This window comes from Bufo bufo, chromosome 9 (genome assembly GCF_905171765.1).
Source record: "Bufo bufo chromosome 9, aBufBuf1.1, whole genome shotgun sequence".
Lineage (NCBI taxonomy): Eukaryota > Metazoa > Chordata > Amphibia > Anura > Bufonidae > Bufo > Bufo bufo.
The window spans coordinates 62,677,658-62,702,264 of NC_053397.1; the positions used below are offsets into that span (position 1 = coordinate 62,677,658).

The 24,607-nt window shown below is 42.0% G+C and overlaps 1 protein-coding gene across 1 annotated transcript in view; it reads right to left on the reverse strand.

Moving 5' to 3' along the window:
- The window catches only part of LOC120978990 (calcium-activated chloride channel regulator 1-like), a 126,520-nt gene that overhangs the window by 98,377 nt on the left and 3,536 nt on the right, over positions 1-24,607 (reverse strand). Inside the window, exons 2-7 of the mRNA XM_040407475.1 lie at positions 23,028-23,168; positions 22,764-22,914; positions 7,130-7,238; positions 3,922-4,093; positions 3,612-3,839; positions 423-647 (exon numbers count right to left, since the gene is read on the reverse strand). Coding sequence (XP_040263409.1) covers positions 423-647; positions 3,612-3,839; positions 3,922-4,093; positions 7,130-7,238; positions 22,764-22,914; positions 23,028-23,168 — 1,026 coding nt within the window. The remainder of the gene's footprint in view (positions 1-422; positions 648-3,611; positions 3,840-3,921; positions 4,094-7,129; positions 7,239-22,763; positions 22,915-23,027; positions 23,169-24,607) is intronic.

Sequence of the window (24,607 nt, forward strand, 5' to 3'; positions counted from 1 at the left end):
TATTCGTCAATTCTAGCAATACAACCATTAGGAACTCAGATCTAAATTGTAATCGCAATGCGATTAATACAGGTTTTATTAATCGCATTGCGAATTCAACTTACCACACTCTGCGTCAACTACATAATTTTCCATGGGAGTGTTGCCATGGACCCCCCTCCGGCATGCCACAGTCCAGGTGTTAGTCCCCTTGAAACAACTTTTCCATCACTATTGTAGCCAGAAAGAGTCCCTGTGGGTTTTAAAATTTGCCTGCCTATTGAAGTCTATGGCGGTTCGTCCGTTCGCGAACATTTGTAGAAATTCGCGTTCGCCGTTCGCGAACGGAAAATTTTATGTTCGCGACATCTCTAGTGATCTCTTTAGACATAACATTTCCATACTATGGTAATACAGAGAGCAGGTGCCTTCATGTACATTACCTGAATGCCAGTCAGAAGTCCAGAACATATATGCGTCCCTCCACTTGCTACTTTTGGCAGAAGTTTTTTTAGCCGCTCACGATCTGCAGTACTTTTTATTTGGGCTAACTGTGATATTACAGTGGAAGAACTTGAAAATGTCACCATTCCAACATAAGAATCAGTCTCGAAAATTTGCATAAGGAAAACTTCTGCAGCCTGGTACAAACGTCCAATCCGATTTTCCTAAAAATAAAAAAAATGCTAAAATACTGTACATATTTATTGAAAATATTACAGAGTTTATCGAATCACATGTGAATAAAATGTATGTCACATGATCAACAAATGTGTCAAAAGAGGGAAAGGCGCTCATAGGGTAGTATGTATTTAAAAGAATTTTAAAAGTAGAATGTGCCAGTGGTTATGCTCACCTTTTGGTGTTGTGCATGCATAGGCAAAACACTCGTGAAAGCGGGTGGTCGGTGCTGCCGGTATCTCTCAGTCCTCATTGATGGAGTGACCAGTTCTCCAAAGGAGTGATATAGTGGACAATGGGGGTGTGTGCACTGTAATAGTACATAGGGTACGATATCTCTTGGCACAAAGACACGACCTCAATGGATAGATGATCAGTCTTTTTTATAATTGAAACACAAGTGACAACGCGTTTCAGAGCTGATACACTCCTTTCTGTCAGCCTCCTCACAGCCTTGAGAAAGGAGCGTATCAGCTCCGAAACGCGTTGTCACTTGTGTTTCAATAAAAAAAGACTGATCATCTATCCATTGAGGTCGTGTCTATGCGCCAAGAGGTATCGTACCCTGTGTACTATTAGGCCCCTTTCACACGGGCAAATATTCCGCGCGGATGCGATGCGTGAGTTGAACGCATTGCACCCGCACTGAATACCGACCCATTCATTTCTATGGGGCTGTTCACATGAGCGGTGATTTTCACGCATCACTTGTGCGTTGCGTGAAAATCGCAGCATGCTCTATATTCTGCATTTTTCACGCAACGCAGGCCCCATAGAAGTGAATGGGGTTGAGTGAAAATCGCAAGCATCCGCAAGCAAGTGCGGATGCGGTGCGATTTTCACGCATGGTTGCTAGGTGACAGTCTATTCACTGTAATTTAGAAAGACTCCTGTACTCCACTTGAGTTTCAGTATAATACAATCGATATGTCATGTGCTAAATGTCTATCGCGCACTTATTTGCAACAATATATATACTGTACGACTATTCTATACTTATTGTGACACTTTATATACCGTAATTTTTTGTACACGTATTGTGATACCTTATATACCTACGATTACTGTACATTTACTGTGATACTTTATATGCCTTTCCAGTTGTACTGAAGAAGGCTATTCAGCCTAAAACGTTCTTTGACTGGAACCACACAAAATAAAAGCTTTATACTGAAACTCAAGTGGAGTACAGGAGTCTTTCTAAATTGCATGTATCTGGTTTGGGAACCATCTCCTAACACCCACGCAATCCAATTGGAGAACTATCCAACCTTATATAGTCTATTCACTGTATTATTTTCCCTTATAACATGGTTATAAGGGAAAATAATAGCATTCTGAATACAGAATGCTTAGTAGGTGATCAATTGAGGGTTAAAAAAAAAATAAAAAAATTAACTCACCTTCTCCTCTTGTTTGCGTAGTTCCCGGTCTCTTCTTTACTTCTTAAAAGATGAACTACCGGCTAGGACCTGTGGTGACGTCAGATCACATGCTCCAATCACATGGTCCATCACCACGGTGATGGACCATGTGATTGGAGCATGTGATCTGACATCACCAAAGGTCCTTTAGCCGACAGCTCATCATTAAAGTAAAGAAGAGATCGGGAACTACGCGAACATGAGGAGAAGGTGAGTTAATTTTTTTATTTTTTTTTTAACCCTCAATTGATCACCTACTATGCATTCTGTATTCAGAATGCTATTATTTTCCCTTATAACCATGTTATAAGGGAAAATAATAACATCTACACAACACCTAACCCAAGCCCGAACTTCTGTGAAAAAGTTCGGGTTTGGGTACCAAACATGCGTGATTTTACAATGTTTTGCACTCGCGCGGAAAAATCACGGGTTTTCCCGCAACGCACCCGCACATTTTCCCGCAACGCCCGTGTGAAAGAGGCCTTACAGTGCACACCCCTCCCATTATCACATGATCAAGACAGGTTTTCAGAATTTGGATGGAAACATGAATACTCCCATAACTGACAACAAAGACCTTGACATAGTAGAAAGTTGCTACATTTTTATTATTCAATGAATAATCTGTGGGCCAGCCACAGTACAGTAAATTCTTCTGACACAACAGAGATACATCAAGGGCATACAGAGATCTCATAGTGCCGCATAGCGAAACTTAGTATGCACCCCCTACCTCACCCAGTTACCCATGCAACAATGAGTACCAGGCAATGCAGGATTCAACATGCAACACTCTAGATTTCTGACTAATTTATATATTTTTTTTATTTAGCAGAAGAAATTTTTATTAAAAAAAATGTAATAAGAAAGTCACCCTCTGCCACTAGAATAGGTACTTCATAAATATGGCGCTCATTCTGAGCAGCATATTTATCAATGTACTTGTAGCAGATAACAGACAAAAATACATTGATAAATCTGCGTCCCTTCTATTACAAAACTGGCTGCCTGCAGCCACCACTAGAGGGAGCTCAGTGCTTAGTAATTTATACAGTTACCATTTACTGGAATGGAAATAATCCTAATGCATTGTGCTCTTCCTAGTGGTAGTTGCATGAAAATTCAGTGTTTTCTTGTCATGAAAAGGAGTTCAACGTCGGGCCCCACTCCCCCAGGTCCCCATAGCAGTTGCATGGTTTTCCTCCATTGAAGGTACTCCACTAAGATGCAGTAAAATATAGAATCAGAAGACTCTAGATTTGGAGAGGTGCTGCCAGGTCATATACTCTGAGGGCATATAATTTCTATCCCAAGAGAAGACAACAGAACAAAAGGACCAAGGCACTCTATTGAGCATTGCAGCCTCTTTGTTCTATAGATTGGCATTCTCAGCACCCAGAATTGCTTTATTCCGACACATGTCTATGAAACTTGAGGCATCTGCTGACAAACACTTGGTTTTGTTGTTAGTCTACATTTAAAACATTCTATAATTACGAGACAGATGCCATAGAGATCACTTACGGCACCCATGCTTCCAGAGACGTCCAGCACTAATGTCGCCACTCTCTGTGAATAATAATGCAAAAGTGTGACTGTAGGGACAGGAATACTGAGGCCAGGATTTGTATTTGTGGACTTCATATCATTGGAGCTCATGATCACATCCCATGTGCTACGGTAATTGCACATTTTATTTTGCATGTTTGGAGCTTCAGTGTTGTGGTTACTTCCATCACAGAACTTAGTGATCTAAAAGAGAAATCACAGCGCTCAGATATTCCAAAAGAAAATGCCTTACACATTGTAGACGTCAGGCTTTACTTATACTTACATCGGGAAGAGCCTGCATGTACATTAATGATTCTGTGACAAACTGAAACTGGTCAGGCACAAAAAGACAACCTGCTTCAAAGAGTCCGGTGTTGGGGTCAAAATCACACGAAGTAACCTGACATGCTTGACATTTCTGAATTTTGTTCTCACCAAAAATATCAACAGAGCACCTGAAAATTACAGTTACAATGCAAAATGTAGTATTAACTCATGTGTTATGTCATAATTATTAGGATACAGGACTAGTCTTAGGGTATATCTTAAATTCCACATTTTTCGTTTTGATTCCATGTGAAAAACAGCTTAAAAAAACCTCTATGTGAACTGGCCCTTACATTGAATGATACCCTGTGCAGTACCCACTGTTGTCATACAGTGTCTCATGATAACTGCTATACAGTAGGGTGCCCAAGGGTCAGTGCTGTATCATGCTGCCACCCCCAAACACCACAAAGGAGCCCTCAAATACTACCGACACACACTGACCAAATGACAGCTCAATACATAAAGTAATCTGAAAACAGTGCTACATTTAAATAATATTGCCATACAATTATTAGCTTTCAGAATTATAGTGTTTGCAAGTCTTGAGGGCCAGGCAATCTGTAGTGCCTTTTGCAATAGGAGAAGCTGATATACTCCCCAGGACACTTGCTGCTTGATATATTATCAGATGTGAGTATTATTTGATGACACAATCAGTTACAGAACACCCAGCTGCTGGACTTCCTACGGTCTGCAGTACCACTGCTCTGCTCATCTGCTCATCTGCTCCCAGGTTCTGGTGGCTCTGATCTGCCTGCATCTCCCTCCTCCCACCCAGCGGGCCAGGCTACCAGAGTAGTTCTGCTGCCTCTCTCCACACAGGCTGCAGCCTGCTTGTTTCCAGCTATGCCTCTCACTGCTCGTAGGGCACGCACTCCCTCTCTTTCTTAAAAGGCCAGCATGTGCGCACCTTAATCTTTCCCACCCAATGGCTCACTACCCTGGGATACTTAAGACACCTTTCTCTATGAGAAGGTGCATGATCAATAGGTCTAAATATGCTAGGTTCCTGCAAAGGTGTGCTGTTTACATTTGTCTGCCCATGTACCGACTTCTACCTATTTCCTGGATTTGACCCTTTGCAGCATGACCTGAAGCTTGCCTCCATCTGACTCTGAGCTTCCTACCACAACCTTTGACTGTTTCCTGGATCGCATAAACTCTGCTGGCCCTTACCTCGACCTGTCCCTGACTACAGTTTTGTCTGATTGCATGATGCTCTGCACTAATATTTCTTGAAATCCATGGGTCAGCAGTCACTTGAATAGAGAATACTCCAAGAAGTAGCAGCCTGGTGGTTCCCGTGCAATGCAGTGCAGATTCCTGTACAAGAGTTAAAAGTTGAAGGCCAAAGCATTGCTGGAGAAGCAATTATTTGGCCTTCAATATAAGGCCCTTCAGACAAGCCCCAAGCTAATTCTTGTCAAGTGACACAGCAGATGCACATCCGCTTCATAACAACTACTGAAGCAATATACTATAAGTATATTTTTACTCAAAGAGTACCTATAATTTAGATAATAGATAAGGTTAACACTATATCTGGCCATTATATGACTTGCATTATGCATTTTTTAGCAGTTTGATTTTACCTCTGTAGGCTCCATCTCTAAACCAAAATTTTCCTGGAGCAAGTTGGTGGGTGGCTAGCTGCTATTTCCCATAGAATATATATGGAGGAAACAGGAGATTTTTCTCCCTATCTCTCTCACACAGAAGCTGCATTAAGACCATATAAGGCATGATGGAGACGTACTGGGCAGTATCAATGTGAATAAAGCACTTACGGGGAAATAGAAAACACATCATGAACTGCAGCAGCTTCTGTGTGTCTCTCAACTTCTCTCACTCAGCTCCATTTTATCCTTTGCCCTCCCCTCCACATAGACTTCTATGAGCAGCATGTGTGTGCTTGTTGGTCTGTCTGCAGCTCCTCCTTTCTCCTTCCCCTCCCCAAAATTCAATTGGCAGCATTTAATTTGACCCTTCAGTGAGCTGAAAGTCTATCTTGGGAGACCAAGATGATTTTACTGAAAATTCAGAGTGAATGAAAATGTTAGGAGGGGGGGGGGGGGGGGGGGGAGAGGAAGATAGGAGCATGATCAGTGGAACAAAATGCATTTTACTGTAATAAGATATATTACAAAGTTTCTTACATCCGTCTGTACTGTGTAATGTTTGTTGAAGGCTTAGTGTATATTTAAACATTGTATGTCTTACCATAGAGGACTTAGCCAATAAGAAAATCCACTATTAGAAATCTGAAAGTGGACAAGCTTACAATCCTATTTCCCAAGGAGCATGTGAGATTTCTTTTTTTATGAGTGATTTCTCAAGTTCTATTCATTTTTCTGACTTGTTGCTAACTTATATATGGCAGGTCGGCAACAAGTATGGGGCAGACAGCAGGAAGTACAGTATGTCCTCAGGATCAGACTACACATAATTTTTTTGTAGTCTGTTACCATGGATACAAATAGGTCTGCATAGGAGATGTGCACCAGAAATAGTTGGGTATTTTAAACCCCTTTCCACCAATTGATATATCATTATCTGTAAAATGTGATTTTCTTTCTGCAAATGGATGAAAGGGTGATGATGCCATATCAGTAGGGTGTCAGCTGTACTGTATACTACAGCTGGCACCTGATGCAAAAGGCAAGGAGTCACTTCTTATTCTGTCTGTTTTCGTAATAGCAACCACCACTTCTAAGGAGTATGACAGTGGGAAGGGGCAGATTGGCACCAATCCAAGGTTAACGATGGGTTATCATGGCATATATGGTGTCTAACAATGACCTCTAGGTCTGTCATGGGTGGAAGACTATATTAATTTAAATATTCACATTTTTGAATGCCAAAAAAATAATGCATAACACAACCACAATCGTGAAAAAAAGAGCAAAAACAATTGCATAATAGCTAATTTTTCCCCTTTGCCTCTGTGATAAAATTATAAAAGTCAAACAATAAATTATATTCACCCTTAAAATAGTGCACATCCCAGAAAATAAAATGATGGGGAAAAAATGAACAAAAACAAAAATGGTTTTCAGTGAAACTTGTTTATTAACCAAAAGTACTAAATAAAAAAAAAAATCGTTGAGTTACGTGTGCCAGGTTTGTCAACTTCATGCAATATATGCATTTAAAAAGCTCACCTTGTAGCCTCCACTTTAAGATTTCCTGCAATATAGTAAGGTGTATCTGAGCTGTACTCATCAAAAACACCCCAACGAAGGTGAGCCCATTCATGGACAAACACTCTGCCTAAAAATTAAATAATAAAAATAAATCAATTTACAAATCTTTTATTTTAATTACAGTATAATATACCTTTACATTTTTGAGAATTATTCTTTTAAAGGGAGTCTGTAGAAAAATTGGCGAGAAGCTTGTGCAGTTTACCACCTGGCCTGCGCATTCGCACTGTAATGACCACTGTGGGCATTGGCACCGTTCCCAGCAGTGCGCATGCACCGCAGCTATCGGCATTCTTCTAGGCATAGCTGGTGCCGAGCCTGGCAGTGAACTGAGCATGCGCGGGATCTCGGCCACTCAACAGAATGGCGCAATGATTACAGGGCGGGCCAGAAAGGGGGGCCCGGGGCTAGGAAAGAGTTAGGCATGCAGCAGGCAGAGAGACCTGGACACTTACTGCCTAAATGCCGCCCCTGGGCACTTGCAAGCACTCAATTGCATATCATTAAAATCGTTTTTTACTGCTTATGAACACCAGAGGCAAAGAACAAAGGTACCATTTGAATCATGTTTATTTGTGCTTCAGCGTTATGTAAGTAGCATAGAAGGTGACATTTTGGTGACAGACTCCCATTAAAGCTTCTTGAATCAGGATGCATAATTTTTAACACTAGTCCCCAACTATAGTGAAATGACATAGTTACATACATTCTCATGTATATTAGCAGCTGCCAGAAACATTTAAATATCATGGATCTGATAATGACTTTTGACAAAAGCTGCGTCCATTCTTGCCTTAGCTCTTTTGGGTAAAGGGGTTCTCCAGGAAACAAAGAAAAAACACTTGAAAATATTGAAAACAAAATGTGTTATCATTAATAAACTCCTAAATTCCTTTAATTATTCATAATGGCTCATTATGTCTAGGGGGCAATCAGTGGAGAAATTAAAACGGCTGCTGTCAGATTCCTTCACATGGAATCTGTCCTAATGACACAGCAGAACAGCCTGTGTCAGAATGCAGAGCACAGAGTAGTAGTCCTATGTAAGCTCTGTTCTCTGCCTGTATCAGCCCTCTAAAGCACTGTACTATCTACAGATAACAGCTCTGATACTCTCTCGTCTGTGTCTGTCTGCCCAGGAATGAAGTTCTCCAAGCTGGAATGAGGACCAGACATGCCGTGGGGGATGTGTGTCATTAGAAAACAAAATGGGCCATTATAAATAAAGGCATTTAGGAGTTTATCAATAATAACATATTTGTTTTCATTATTTTAAGAACCACTTTTAAACAAATTTAATACAATATAGTGACATGTTAGCAAAACACTTCACAGGGAACTATTCATTACACAACCACTGGGTAGCTGCCCATTGACTTATATAGGACAGAAATCTTGTGACACAATATCTTAAAAGCAATGTTTTGAAAAGATGGTCATCCTGTGACTCAGCACATTCTCAGTCAAGAGGAAAGGTACATCTGTGCATGAATGTTGTCAATGGTAAGTAGTTTCTGCAAAATTGTGAAAATGTGCAACTTGGTGATCATGGGGGAATTGAAGCCTCCCATAAAATGTCATATGTGCTCCAAAATGGTGTCAATAATAATTACAGATCCTCTCACCAAAAACAAACCCTCTCACAACCCTGTCAAATAAAAAGTTATGGCACTGTTCTGCCATCTTCCGTTCTCAAGCTTGTTTACTTCTGGCCAGGAACGGACATAATCATGAGCTCCACTGAAACCAATGGACGGCTTTAACAGCAACATCTCACCAAGTGGCACATCACTGATGACAAATGACAAAGTTGAAAGTAGGTGGATAGTCCTTAAAAATTATTTTAGGGATTTTGGTCGCAAGCTCAGGGCAATAACCTCAAAGATAGTATTTTCTGAAATGCTACCAGTACCACGAGCCACACCAGAAAGGCAGCGAGAGATTAGGGAGGTAAACAAATGGCTCAAGAGCTAGTGTAGGAGGGAGGGATTTGGGTTCCTAGAGAACTGGGCTGACCTCTCTGTTGGCTACAGACCTTTACCTTTCCCAACTGGTTCAGGACCTGAATAGAGAGACATCCATACTGGAATTAGTATTAACCATAGACCTGATAGATCAACTGATGTGCAGGTTGGGGGACACCTGGGAAATAATGACCATAAAATAATAAACTTCCCATTGTCATTCAAAAGAGTGTTTCTTCAGGGAGGCACAAAAATACCGAACAAAAGCAAAATTTGACGAGCTAAGAGAGACCATTAGCCTCACTAACAGGGACAATGTCCTCAAAAGTAGAAAGTAAGGCACAAAATGGCACAAACATAGCCTGCGTGTGCCGGCCATATTCCATACCCGGGCTCTGTGACTGAACGCTGCTATCCACCGCAATTAAACCCTCAGGACCTGAGGGGTTAATTACGGAGGATCGCTGTGTGCAGTCATAGAGGCCGGGGGCCGGGTATGGGATATGGCCAGCACACACAGGCTACGTTTGTATTTAAGTATTAACAATATTCATTGGTGGCGCAGTGGCCACAGTCCCCCCCTTCTACTCCTGTTTTCATTGGTGGCCAGCAGCAGCCGCACACAGTGGGGAGGGAGCTTAACCCTTCAAGCATCAGGCCGCTGCCAGGGCAGAGCAGCGTCCAGATGGTTAGCCCCTTCCAGACAGCGGTCCCTAAGGATCGCGGCATGGAAGGGGTTAAACAGTTATGGAGCGCTGTGTGTGTGTGTGGAGCGCTGTGTCCTGATTGGACGCCCCACCATGCATGCCCAGTGCAAAACTGGTGACACACACGGACACAGTGCACGCACACAGGGCTTTTAGTATGTAGGATTACCATAAGAAACTTTATAGTTATCAATGAAAATGTCTAATTGTATTGTTATCAACTGTTTATCAACAGGTAGAATTGTTTATCTCTTCCTGTCTGCTGCTGTATGTCTATGCGACAGCAGCAGGCAGGAAGACAGAAGGGAGATGGCACAGCTCACTTCGCGCGTCGTCTCCCCATACAACTGATCGGTGGTGGTGCCGGGTGTCGGACCCCTGCCTATCTGTTATTGATTACCTATCCTGAGGATAGGTCATCAAAATTAAAAAGCCTGGACAGCCCCTTTAAGAACTCATTTGCATCCCTTTCTTCCCAGAATTGCAGAGGAATATGTATTGCTTATAAGCTTCTTCACACCAATTAAGTCGCTCTCCCCCAAATACTGTTACTATACTGTGGTACTATTTTTGTGTACAGTATAGTTGCACTATTTAAACTGCATTTATCTAAGCTACAGTGGAATTAATTATGTGTATAGTATTATTATATTATGTTCAAATTACAATTGTATTATTTATGTGTCCAGTATGGGGGTATTTAGAGATGAGCAAATATTTGAAAGATTAGATTCTACAACTTCGTCAAAGTTAGCCAAGAAATTTGATTAGTTACGAATTAATTCATTACAATCCGCTATAAATCAGGTATACCCAGGCCACTCTGCCTTGGGGTATGGCCCGATGGAGCGGCCGTGCTGCGGGCTGGTTGTGGCAATGCTGCGGTGAAGAACCACGTGGCCAATTTGCTTGCAGCTGCCTTTCATTTTAAGGCTATTTATACCTTTTATTATTGTTATTATTGCATTGTACTCATTTTGAGCTAAAAATCTTTTTTTTAAATTGTCTTTTATTAAAATATGGAGCCCTTTTTTCTGTACAGAACTGACATGCTCTAACAGAGGAATCTGAATTTTCTTTCTGCTCCGTCAGCTAGCTAATCTGACAGGCTCCTTATTTCTGAAGGTCCTTCTATCTTCATTCAGCAGGACCTGCGCTGAAATCAGTGAAGGTCCTTTTGCAGGTCCTTCAAGAAGAACAAAGAAGAGGATCCCGGCTGCGCGATCAAGTGGATGAGGTGAGTAATGTTTTTATTATTTTTTAACCCTCAATTGACATTGGACTTTGCATTCTGTATTAGAGAATGCTATTATTTTCCATTATAACTATGTTATAATGGAAAATAATAAAGTAAATGGGGTCTCCGGTCGCTCATCCCTCGTCTCCTTAGCAACCATGCGTGAAAATCGCACCGCATCCGCACTTGCTTGCAGATGCAAGGCGATTTTCACGCAGCCCCATTCATTTCTATGGGGCCTGCATTGCGTGAAAAACGCAGAATATAGAAAATGCTGCGATTTTCACACAACGCACAAGTGATGCGTGAAAAACATCGCTCATGTACACAGCCCCATTGAAATGAATGGGTCAGGATTCAGTGCAGGTGCAATGCGTTCACCTCACGCATTGCACCCGCGCGGAATACTGGCCCATGTGAAAGTGGCCTTATAGTTGTTACTATTTCACTGCTTATAGCACATTTACCAAACGCGTTTCGGAACTACATGCTCCTTCAGTGGCCTGCAGTGAATAGTTTCATACATCTTTTTAAAGGGTATTCCATCATTGAGGGGAGGTGCCTTTTTGAAGTCCAAGTTTTGATAAAAAAATTTACTGGATTGGTTCACCCCATGTCCATATATAATATAATAAGGAACACGATCCCCCATTACACTGTACATATCCATATATAATGTTCAAAAAATACATTATAAACAGATGATCAAAAAGATCGTAATATGGGATATATAATAAGGAGCCGCTGTTCAGACTCAAACAATTACAGAGGAGAACATTATCATAATCATATTCTTATTCACATTATATACAAATTTATATACAAAATTGCCCATGTGTATCAAATTTTGCAGCATATATATATATATATATATATATATATATACACTGCTCAAAAAAATAAAGGGAACACTTAAACAACACAATGTAACTCCAAGTCAATCACACTTCTGTGAAATCAAACTGTCCACTTAGGAAGCAACACTGAGTGACAATCAATTTCACATGCTGTTGTGCAAATGGGATAGACAACAGGTGGAAATTATAGGCAATTAGCAAGACACCCCCAATAAAGGAGTGGTTCTGCAGGTGGTGACCTCAGACCACTTCTCAGTTCCTATGCTTCCTGGCTGATGTTTTGGTCACTTTTGAATGCTGGCGGTGCTTTCACTCTAGTGGTAGCATGAGACTGAGTCTACAACCCACACAAGTGGCTCAGGTAGTGCAGCTTATCCAGGATGGCACATCAATGCGAGCTGTGGCAAGAAGGTTTGCTGTGTCTGTCAGCGTAGTGTCCAGAGCATGGAGGCGCTACCAGGAGAGAGGCCAGTACATCAGGAGACGTGGAGGAGGCCGTAGGAGGGCAACAACCCAGCAGCAGGACCGCTACCTCCGCCTTTGTGCAAGGAGGAACAGGAGGAGCACTGCTAGAGCCCTGCAAAATGACCTCCAGCAGGCCACAAATGTGCATGTGTCTCTTCAAACGGTCAGAAACAGACTCCATGAGGGTGATATGAGGGCCCGACGTCCACAGGTGGGGGTTGTGCTTACAGCCCAACACCATGCAGGACGCTTGGCATTTGCCAGAGAAAACCAAGATTGGCAAATTCGCCACTGTCGCCCTGTGCTCTTCACAGATGAAAGCAGGTTCACACTGAGCACATGTGACAGACGTGACAGAGTCTGGAGACGCCGTGGAGAACGTTCTGCTGCCTGCAACATCCTCCAGCATGACCGGTTTGGCATTGGGTCAGTAATGGTGTGGGCTGGCATTTCTTTGGAGGGCCGCACAGCCCTCCATGTGCTCGCCAGAGGTAGCCTGACTGCCATTAGGTACCGAGATGAGATCCTCAGACCCCTTGTGAGACCATATGCTGGTGCGGTTGGCCCTGGGTTCCTCCTAATGCAAGACAATGCTAGACCTCATGTGGCTGGAGTGTGTCAGCATTTCCTGCAAGACTAAGGCATTGATGCTATGGACTGGCCCGCCCGTTCCCCAGACCTGAATCCAATTAAGCACATCTGGGACATCATGTCTCGCTGTATCCACCAACGTCACGTTGCATCACAGACTGTCCAGGAGTTGGCAGATGCTTTAGTCCAGGTCTGGGAGGAGATCCCTCAGGAGACCGTCCGCCACCTCATCAGGAGCATGCACAGGCGTTGTAGGGAGGTCATACAGGCACGTGGAGGCCACACACACTACTGAGCCTCATTTTGACTTGCTTTAAGGACATTACATCAAAGTTGGATCAGCCTGTAGTGTGTTTTTCCACTTTGATTTTGAGTGTGACTCCAAATCCAGACCTCCATGGGTTGAAAATTTTGATTTCCATTTTTAAATTTTTGTGTGATTTTGTTGTCAGCACATTCAACTATGTAAAGAACAAAGTATTTCAGAAGAATATTTAATTAACTCAGATCTAGGATGTGTTATTTTTGTGTTCCCTTTATTTTTTTGAGCAGTGTATATATATATATATATATATATATATATATATATATATATTATAAAAAGCGGGCAGCACTCTAGAAATGTGACAAAAAATAAAAGGACTTTATTCACCCATATGGCAAGGCAAGGTTTGAAAGGCTCTTGTATAGAGCCGAAACGTTGCCTTGCATTATGGGTGAATAAAGTCCTTTTATTTTTAGTCACATTTCTGGAGTGCTGCCCGCTTTTTATATTTTGTATATTGGGTGAGCTTATTACCATTGGGCTGTGCACCTAAGGTGGTTCATTATTTTTCTTTTTCCGGTGCTGCCTTTTTTCCTTATTTGTATATATACAGTCAGGTCCATAAATATTGGGACATCGACACAATTCTAACATTTTTGGCTCTATACACCACCACAATGGATTTGAAATGAAACAAACAAGATGTGCTTTAACTGCAGACTGTCAGCTTTAATTTGAAGGTATTTACATCCAAATCAGGTGAACGGTGTAGGAATTACAACAGTTTGCATATGTGCCTCCCACTTGTTAAGGAACCAAAAGTAATGGGACAGAAAAATAATCATAAATCAAACTTTCACTTTTTAATACTTGGTTGCAAATCCTTTGCAGTCAATTACAGCCGGAAGTCTGGAATGCATAGACATCACCAGACGCTGGGTTTCATCCCTGGTGATGCTCTGCCAGGCCTCTACTGCAACTGTCTTCAGTTCCTGCTTGTTCTTGGGGCATTTTCCCTTTAGTTTTGTCTTCAGCAAGTGAAATGCATGCTCAATGGGATTCAGGGCAGGTGATTGACTTGGCCATTGCATAACATTTCACTTCTTTCCCTTAAAAAACTCTTTGGTTGCTTTTGCAGTATGCTTTGGGTCATTGTCCATCTGCACTGTGAAGCGCCATCCAATGAGTTCTGAAGCATTTGGCTGAATATGAGCAGATAATATTGCCCGAAACACTTCAGAATTTATCCTGCTGCTTTTGTCAGCAGTCACATCATCAATAAATACAACAGAACCAGTTCTATTGGCAGCCATACATGCCCACGCCATGACACTACCACCACCATGCTTCACTGATGAGGTGGTATGCTTAGGATCATGAGCAGTTTCTTTCCTTCTCCATACTCTTCTCTTCCCATCACTCTGGTACAAGTTGATCTTGGTCTCATCTGTCCATACGATGTTGTTTCAGAACTGTGAAGGCTTTTTTAGATGTCGTTTGGCTAACTCTAATCTGGCCTTCCTGTTTTTGAGGCTCACCAATGGTTTACATCTTGTGGTGAACCCTCTGTATTCACTCTGGGGAAGTCTTCTCTTGATTGTTGACTTTGACACACATACACCTACCTCCTGGGGAGTGTTCTTGATCTGGCCAACTGTTGTGAAGGGTGTTTTCTTCACCAGGGAAAGAATTATCCGGTCATTCACCACAGTTGTTTTCCATGGTCTTCTGGGTCTTTTGGTGTTGCAGAGCTCGCCGGTGCGTTCCTTCTTTTTAAGAATGTTCCAAACAGTTGTTTTGGCCACGCCTAATGTTTTTCCTATCTCTCTGATGGGCTTGTTGTGTTTTTTCAGCCTAATCATGGCTTGCTTCACTGATAGTGACAGCTCTTTGGATCTCATCTTGAGAGTTGACGGCAACAGATTCCAAATGCAAATAGCACACTTGAAATGAACTCTGGACCTTTTATCTGCTCATTGTAAATGGGATAATGAGGGAATAACACACACCTGGCCATGGGACAGCTGAGCCAATTGTCCCATTACTTTTGGTCCCTTAACAAGTGGGAGGCACATATGCAAACTGTTGTAATTCCTACACTGTTCACCTGATTTGGATGTAAATACCCTCAAATTAAAGCTGACAGTCTGCAGTTAAAGCACATCTTGTTCGTTTAATTTCAAATCCATTGTGGTGGTGTATAGAGCCAAAAATGTTAGAATTGTGTTGATGTCCCAATATTTATTCACCTGACTGTGTGTGTGTGTGTATATAAATATATATATATATATATATATATATATATATATAATACCACAAATATTGCAGCAGCACAGTCAGATGTGGTGCACTGGGTGCAAAAAATCCTCACAGAGGCTGGCTTCTCCTCCAGGATATATATTCAACGAATAAAGAGGCAGCACTTCCAGTAGTTCGGTGATAGGGTGACGACCCCAAACTTTATTCCAGCTACGTTTCTGCCTTCTCAATGAGGCCTTTGTCAAGCTTGACAAAGGCCTCATTGAGAAGGCAGAAACGTAGCTGGAATAAAGTTTGGGGTCGTCACCCTATCACCGAACTACTGGAAGTGCTGCCTCTTTATTCGTTGAATATATATATATATATATATATATATTCTAATGAAAAAAGTAATATAATTATCAAGGAGACGCATCTTCATAAATGGTGCATTTCTAATGCTTTTTTATCAGTAGTGTTGCTAATGACGAATAAAATCAATCGTAGATATACTCTTTAATTCCAATTGTTAATTTATTTTCAAACTATTGATAAAAAAAAGGGGATCCATATGCTATCTTTGCTCTATTTCTGTTTCTGTTATTCATTATCTTTTTATTTGCTATACTGCGTTAATGGTGCGTTTCTGATGCATTTTTATCGCCAAGAATTCTAATTGCAAAATATTATTGGCGATTCATGCAAGAGACATAGATATGTTTATGTATATATTTTTACTTAATTTATTTTTTTATTTTGAATCTTCTATCCTGGCAAGACGCATCGCTTCCTTTTTAACCATCCGGATGTATTGGAAGCAATCTACATCTCAAGACCTATTACTTGCGAATTAGCCTCCTGTGTTTGAACAACGCTACAACTCTGGACCACTTGGGCCCCTTTCACACGAGCGAGTTTTCCGCGCGGATGCGTTGCGGGAGGTGAACGCACAGCATCCGCACGGAATCCTGACCCATTCATTTCTATGGGGCTGTTCACATGAGCGGTGATTTTCACGCATCACTTGTGCGTTGCGTGAAAATCGCAGCATGCTCCTCTTTGTGCGTTTTTCACGTAACGCAAGCCCTATAGAAATGAATGGGGTTGTGTGAAAATCGCAAGCATCCGCAAGCAAGTTGGTTATAAGGGAAAATAATAGCATTCTGAATACAGAATGCACAGTAAAACATCGCTGGAGGGGTTAAAAAAAACAACAACATTTAACTCACCTTAGTCCACTTGCTTGCGTAGCCCGGCATCTGCTTCTGTCCCCTTTACTGAATAGGACCTGTGGTGAGCATTAATTATAGGTCAAGGACCTGTGATGACGTCACTCCGGTCATCACATGGTACGTCACATGAATCACCATGGTAAAAGATCATGTGACGTACCATGTGATGACCGGAATGACGTCACCACAGGTCCTGTTGCTGCACAGAGATCAGATGAAGCCAGAAGGAGATGCCGGGCCGCAAACAAGTGGATTAAGGTGAGTTAAACATTTTTTTATTTTTTTTTAACCCCTCCAGCGATGTTTTACTATGCATTCTGTATTCAGAATGCTATTATTTTCCCTTATAACCATGTTATAAGGGAAAATAATACTATTTACAGAACACCGATCCCAAGCCTGAACTTCTGTGAAGAAGTTCGGGTTTGGGTACCAAACACGCGCGATTTTTCTCACGCGTGTGCAAAACGCATTACAATGTTTTGCACTCGCGCGGAAAAATCGCGGGTGTTCCCGGAACGCACCCGCACATTTTTCCGCAACGCCCGTGTGAAAGAGGCCTTGGGACGCCACGTGGTAAGCTAGCGTACAGAGCTGCAAACACACAGTGAGCGTAGCAACAAAGTTGCTGTTTGGAGATACCAGCTATCATCCACGGGACTGGTAATGTACTGTTAATTGGCTATACAGTCATTATTAATAAGAGAGTATTTATCACTGTGGTATATTGATTTATGAACTATTAGACATTGCCACATACAAAGAGGATTTCCAACTCTTTAACATCCAAAAAGATACCGGTGCCTTTTTTGAATACAACTATAAATGGTCACCAGTATCTAGGCAACCCAGCGCAATACTAATATAGACCAATCCAACAATTACATCGTTTGGAGCTTTAAATAGACGCTGTATTTGCCATTTATATAATACAATCGTATATGCCAGTAGGCCTAATATACATCGGAACACTGGAATTGAATAATTGGGACACTGCAACGGAGCTACAACTGCATTTTTTAACCATTTTTAATTATAATTTTATGGATTTTTATTTTTTCATTATTCGCAATTTTCTAGTTGATTAACTATAGATATCCATTATACCTATCTACATTAAGTTTAATGTATATTATGTATTTTTGATGATGTATGTGGTGGTTGTCCACTAGGGTGACAAACTAGGCATCCACATATTAAATTTTTATATATTGCAACATTGCAGTTTTTGAATAAATTCTATTCTTTCTATATTAGCTGATCCTTTAGAAATCCATACAGCACTAGATAGTAGAGTGCCCCCCAACCATTTATTTTTCTTCTACTTTGTTCCTCATCGACAGTGTCGTGGGGAGTACACCAAACCTATTTTTTCTCAGGTTGGTTAAGCCACTGCTTTTCTACTATTACTTTATTTTATGTTGCATTTTTTGCAAACCTCTTTAACAGTTTTTATCCTGTGAACTAATAACGTTTTTTTTAATTATTAACTATTGTAATTTTGCATGGTCTGGCAATTTTTGTAGGTTTGTATATCTTTTTCCTCAGTATTATGGGTGGGGTACAGATTGTACATCAGGCTTTGTTTTACCATACTGTGCTGTTTGTGCATATTTATCGTTGTTATTGTTATTCATATGACCCCTCCCTAGATATCTTGTATACAATTTTATAGTTTTTAACTTTGGTTTTGTGTCTGTTTTTATTTGACCTAATGAACATTCATTGATATTATTTTTTATGACTATACACATAAAAGGAATAGCTCATCTCAGACAGTGATGGCATGTTGCTAGTATATGCCATCAATGTCAGATAAGTGCCGTTCCTACCTCTGGAACCAATTGATATCTCCAAAATGGGGCCCTCAAAGTGAAGGACGGCACACCTCACATGAGTGGCATACTCTCCATTGCTGTAGGAGCTCCAAAAATAGCCAAGTTAGTGCGCTGACAGTATTGGGTCCGTGTCCCCACCGCAGGGTGACAGATCCCTGTCTGCACATCTCAGCGCCATGGGTCCAAGGGCTGGCTTACCTTGCACGAGATGCAGACATCTGCCAGCATATCGCCGCATCCATCCTTACTGCCAGGGGTCATCGCGCCCCTCTCCCTGTCTTATGGGAGTAGGCAGCTGGGTCTATGCCCAAAGGCGGGGCATTGAGTATTTAAAGAGGACCTTTCACCGGATTTTATTAATGGAGATAAGTGCCTGTACTTGCGGGGTACCCCCCACTGATGCTACCACCCTGCCTGTTTTGCTAAAATAATGCTCCTTCCCAGCTCAGTATGTTAATACTGGGCATCGGAACAGGGAGGAGGAGATGCCAGGGTATCTGAATGGGCGTCTCCTTCTCCCTGGCTGTAGCGCTGTCCAATCATAGCAGAGAGCGTCACAGCCAGGAAGAAAAAAAACTCCCTGGCTGTGACGCTCTGCACTTTGATTGGACAGCCCTATAGCCAGGTAGAAGGAGACGCCCACTGAGAAACCGTGGCGTCCCCCCCTTATTGCTCCGATGCTCAGTATGTGCATACTGAGCGGGGAATATACTGGGGGGGCACAGCGCAGCGTAGGAGAGTTATTTTAACAAAACAGGCAGGGTGGCAGCATCAGCGGGGGATACCCCGCAAGTACAGGCACTTATCTCCATTATTAAAATACGGTGAAAGGTCCTCTTTAAGGCAGCTTCACTTAGGAGGAAGTGCCCAAGCATGGATTACCGACCTCTACACCGTCTGACTACGCATCTGCCCATCGCCACCTGTAAGTCTGCCTGGATTCCTGACCCTACAACACCTGACAATGAGACCACTTTCATCTACACACTGCATTACTCTGATTTGTCTTTGCCTGTACTGCAAGTGACTATTGTTTTCCGTTGACTAGTAAAGTTCTTCTGTTCCGCTTACCTGCCTGTGCTAGACTCTGTTCACACTGCTGTGGTTGCAGCGTCCTGGGTGACTGGTGCAAACACCAGTATCCTGACTCTGAGAGTCAGCAGTCAGCAATACAGGGCTAAAGTCCAGTCCTCTATCCGCTGAGCCAAAGGATCCACATCCTCTGGTCGTAACATGCGCTCAGTTATTTTCGGCCATCCCTAAGCGGTGAATGGAGGGTGGCGCATGTGAGGCCCCATTCTGGAAATAGAAGGTGGGAAATGCACCTATCTGACATTGATGACATATCCTAGCCATATGCCATCAATGTGTAAGATGAGCCGACACCTTTAATTATATTTCCTCTTCCTTATTGTTTCTATTAAGTTGGTTCTAAACATATATTGCACCTCAAATTATTTGGACACATCTATATAGGTCATATACACATATATATATATATATATATATAGATAGGTGACAGGTCATAAGTATTAAAGAAAAGCAATGCCTGAAAGAATTAATCCACTATTGAACCTATGCCGAAACATTGTAGTCCTTTTTGGCATATGCGAAGGCCATTGGTCTATTTATAATGATTGTTCCATCAGGGCAATCCCTCTCCATATGCCCTAGTAAGGCGTACAGATCTCATAGAGGGGGTCTTCCGAGACAAAGTTGGAAGGAGCAGATGTGGATCCACTGTTCCAAATAACTGGTTTAACTTTTCCTGAGGACATTGTCCTAGCAGTCCCCATTAACTCCTACACAAGGATCTGGAATTTACTGTGGGGGAGCCACTAGGCCGGGACCTCTTGGAATAGTCCAGGTGTATTTGGCAGCTTTCCCACAACCACCAGCAGAGAAATTGGTGCAAAATACCAAGGGATCAGGCTATACTTATAGTCAGGAAGCAGACTGAGGTCAGGGAAGGCAGAAGATGTGCAAATCGGGATACAGTCCAAAGGTCAGGCAGCTGAGGGTCAGCACGGTGAGCAGGCATAGGTCAGGTAAGATGGCAGAGAATCAAATTCCAGGAGACAGCAGAGGTTGTTAAACAGGCAAACAAATGGATTCAGATTTTTTTACAGGGTCAAGCAGACCAGAGGACCTGACAGGATCTGTAGAGACATATAGCGCAGGCAACCACTGAAGAAAACAGCAAGTTATATATAGGAGCAGCTGATAAGCAATTTAATACCGCCATGCAGGAGCTCACAGAACAGGAGAAGATTAACCCTTGCAGTATTAAAGACTACGGTTCCAAGAATAGATATTCTAATACACAAAGAATACTGATGCCTTGCCTGCTGCCAAGGTGCTGGAACTAAGATAGACATAGGGTACATTTAGCAGCACACACTCTGACCTGGAAGAACAGGACGGCAGTGGACATGGGCCACCAGCATAACATGTCAATGTACTATATAGACAGCCATTCATTTGAATGGCCATGTATGATAAGCTGGAGCTACACTCATAATACCCAATGATAGGCTGGCTTCATTATAGGATGTTCAAAGTCATATTGAGACAACCCCTTTAACATGAGGTTAGATCTTCCTTTACCTGATTTGTTTTCTCTGGGTTGTCTAGTTAATGATTTTTAAAATCCCTATTGGTTCAAGTTTTCAAGAAAAATGTAATGTATTAAACATTTCAAGTATTAAAACATCGCACTTAAAGAGAAACAGTCACCATGAAATGCAGTGCAATCTACAGGCAGCAGGTTATAGAGCAGGAGGAGCTGAGCAGATTGATATCTAGTTTTGTGGGAAAAGATTTAGTAAAACTTATAATTTATACATTTAAACCTTTGTTCTTTCTGAGCTCAAGATGGCCTATTCAGCTATTATCAGTGATTGACATTATTCTCTGCATATGTATATAGCCAACAGTCAGGGGCAGACTGGCCATAGTCCCTACAGGGAAATTTCCTGGTGGGCCGATGCCCCCAAGCCCTCCTTTCTGCCGCTGGCCAGGTACATAACAAGCTCTCCACGTTAATTAATGCTGTGAGAATCAGGTGCTCATATACCCTGCCATTGACCGCATATGGCTTCCTGAATTCAACAGCTGTGGCCTGCATCTCACCTCCTTGCCCCCATCACCATATTTTTAACATGGAAGAGGACCGAAAATAGCAGCTATTGATGGCCACCTCAGAGGGACAGCTTTTGGGACAGTATATTGAGCTGCACTGTGGTATTTGGTTCTGCTGGGGCGGTATTTTGAGCTATGATATTGCTGACTCCGCCTACTTGAATTGGACCACCTTCTGTCAATTTGGACCCACCTACGACATGGGGCCACTTTTTTTTTTTCCAGGGTCACTTTAAGTTCCCAATCTGCCACTGATAGGACAACCCCTGTGTATTACTGAACTTAGGAAAATGAGAGACATAAATGAATTTTTTTACCACAAAAATATATATTAAACTGCTCAGCTCCTCGTGCTCTATAACCTTTTGCCTGCAGATTACACTGTATTTCATGGTGACAGGTAGTGTTGAGTAAATCGAAGTATGCAAAGTAAAATTTGATTCGAATTTCAGTAAAAATTTGATCGGCCGCAAAGTCGAATTTCCTTGCAATTCGTGGTACTAATAAAGAATAAATTTTCCCTGAAATGGGAAAAAAAACATATTCACCTCATCCATTTGCGCGCAAAGAGGCTGCCGCAGCCATCTTGATTGGAGAAACCGCTGGCCGGTCTAATGACGTCATTACATGACTGCGTGAGATTTTGCTTGATGTCTTCAATCAAGATGTCCATGGCAGCCTTTACACTATCAAGTGGATAAGGTGAGTATTTTTTATTATTTTTTCTTTTGTACCGGATTAATCCCTGAATGATCATTTCTGATGCCACCATCAGAGATGAAAGCGGCATCTGAGGGGCTCAATGACAGGTCTGAGGGGCTCAATGACAGGGGTGGAGTGGCGCCATCGCTGTTCCCTGACATTGCGCCCGCTACATAGAAAGAAATGCACTTCTTGACGAAGCAAATTTCTTTGTTTAATTCGGTGAAGCAGCCGAATCGAAGTTTTCAGAACTTCACTCATCTCTAGTGACAGGTTCTCTGTAACAACATTAAAAGTGAAAAAGACAATATACAATAATTTTTTATCAAAGAAAAGTAAAGAAATCTATGTTCACCTCGGGGCCCATACACTGAGATAAACCAGTCATCAGTTATGAAATCTGGTGTAAGGTGAATGTATTTGCCTGGATCTCCACACTTTCCATACTGTTGGGTATAAGGGTCATCTGCATGCTGCACGATAGGGTCAGCGATGATAATATCTGCCTAACAATACAAACACACAAATACATTATATTTGCAGATTTACAGATAAATACAAATAAAACTTCTAAAATACATCAACCGTTTCTTAAAAATCATCCTGCCATTTACTGTACCGCATCATAGGTTTCCGTTTTGGGTCTCGTATAGTTCTTATTTGCAGACCAGGACTTGGGAATCAAAATCTTCACACTTCGTATGTAGAACCTTTTGTCTGTGGCATCAAATAGAAACTCTGTAGCTTCTTCCACCATAGCCTTAGGGGAAAATAAATAAAATGTCATACAATCTTGTTACTTGTTGTAACTGTTTAGTTGATGGGGTATTCCGGTTTGTTAAAGTAATCCCCTGTCCACTGGATAGGGGATAACTATTAGGCTCCATTCACACGTCCGCAAAATGGGTCCGCATCCGTTCCGCAATTTTGCGGAACAGGTGCGGACCATTCATTTTCAATTGGGCCGGAATGTGCTGTCCGCATTTGCGGAACCGCACTTCTGTTCCGCCAAAAAATACAACATGTCCTATTCTTGTCCGCAATTGCGGACAAGAAAAGGCATTTTCTATGAGAGTGCCGGCGATGTGCGGTGTCCGCAAAACACATACGTACATGTGAATGGACGCTTAGATTGGTGGGGGTCCTACCGCTGGGACCCCACCGATTATGAGAACAGGGGCCTGGTATCCCCTGCAGTCCTCCTGAAAAGTGGTGCCAGCTACATTAATTTCTATGGGAATTCCGGAGATAGGTCAGCGCTGTACTCCCAATAGAATTGAATGGAGCAGCCACACGCATGTGCAACCAGCCGCTCCATTCTTTTCAGGTGGGCTGCCGGGGTACAGATCTAATAGTTATCCCCTGTCCTGTAAGTTAACTTTAACCAACCAGAATGCACCTTTAATGAAGCCATTGCCAGTCTTTTACAGACTGTGCAGGCCCACACAGAAATGTAAACATGTGCCTTCCAATATTTTAGCAAGCCACAGGATGACATCACTGGAAAGAAAATGTAAATGAAAACAACGAACATAATTTTTTTTTGGCCTTGGAGCTTCACATATTCCTTTATTAGGTCGCCAATATTATACAGCTTACAGGCTCCATTGTAGTCAACAGGAGCGAAGCTCTGTCCCTTTTCCCAATATTCTTGTTTCATAGAAATCATGCTGGTGCAACCAGTCTCCAGCTGAAGATGGAAAAGTATGTACAGAAAGGGGACTTTTGGTGCAGTACTGCAGAAGGACTACTGAAATGGGTAAACATGTTCGCTACCAGCTCTATCGTTGAAGCGATGGGCAAACATGGTGCCCATTCACGAGTGCAGCGGGCGTCATTGCCGGCTCAAACAATAGAGACCCACGGCTAATCACCGCAACCAACAATAATTTCGATCACTGTCATTAAAACCTTTAGATGTGCTTCTGGGCTTTACTGGCATCCTCTGCAGCCAATGAATGCAGCTGGTAATTGAATTCAATATGCCGGGTCTCTCTGAAGATACCCAGAGTATTGAAGCTGTAATTCTTATTTTGGCCAGCAGGTGGCCGGCCAACATAAGAAATTAGCAATTCTGTACAAATAATGGGTTTAAAAGACCTATGATTGCTAAAAAATAAAAAATATTGATTTTGTAGGCTCAAATATGAGCTTCAAAATCATAAAAATTCAAATGAAAACTGTTAAAAAATGTATAAC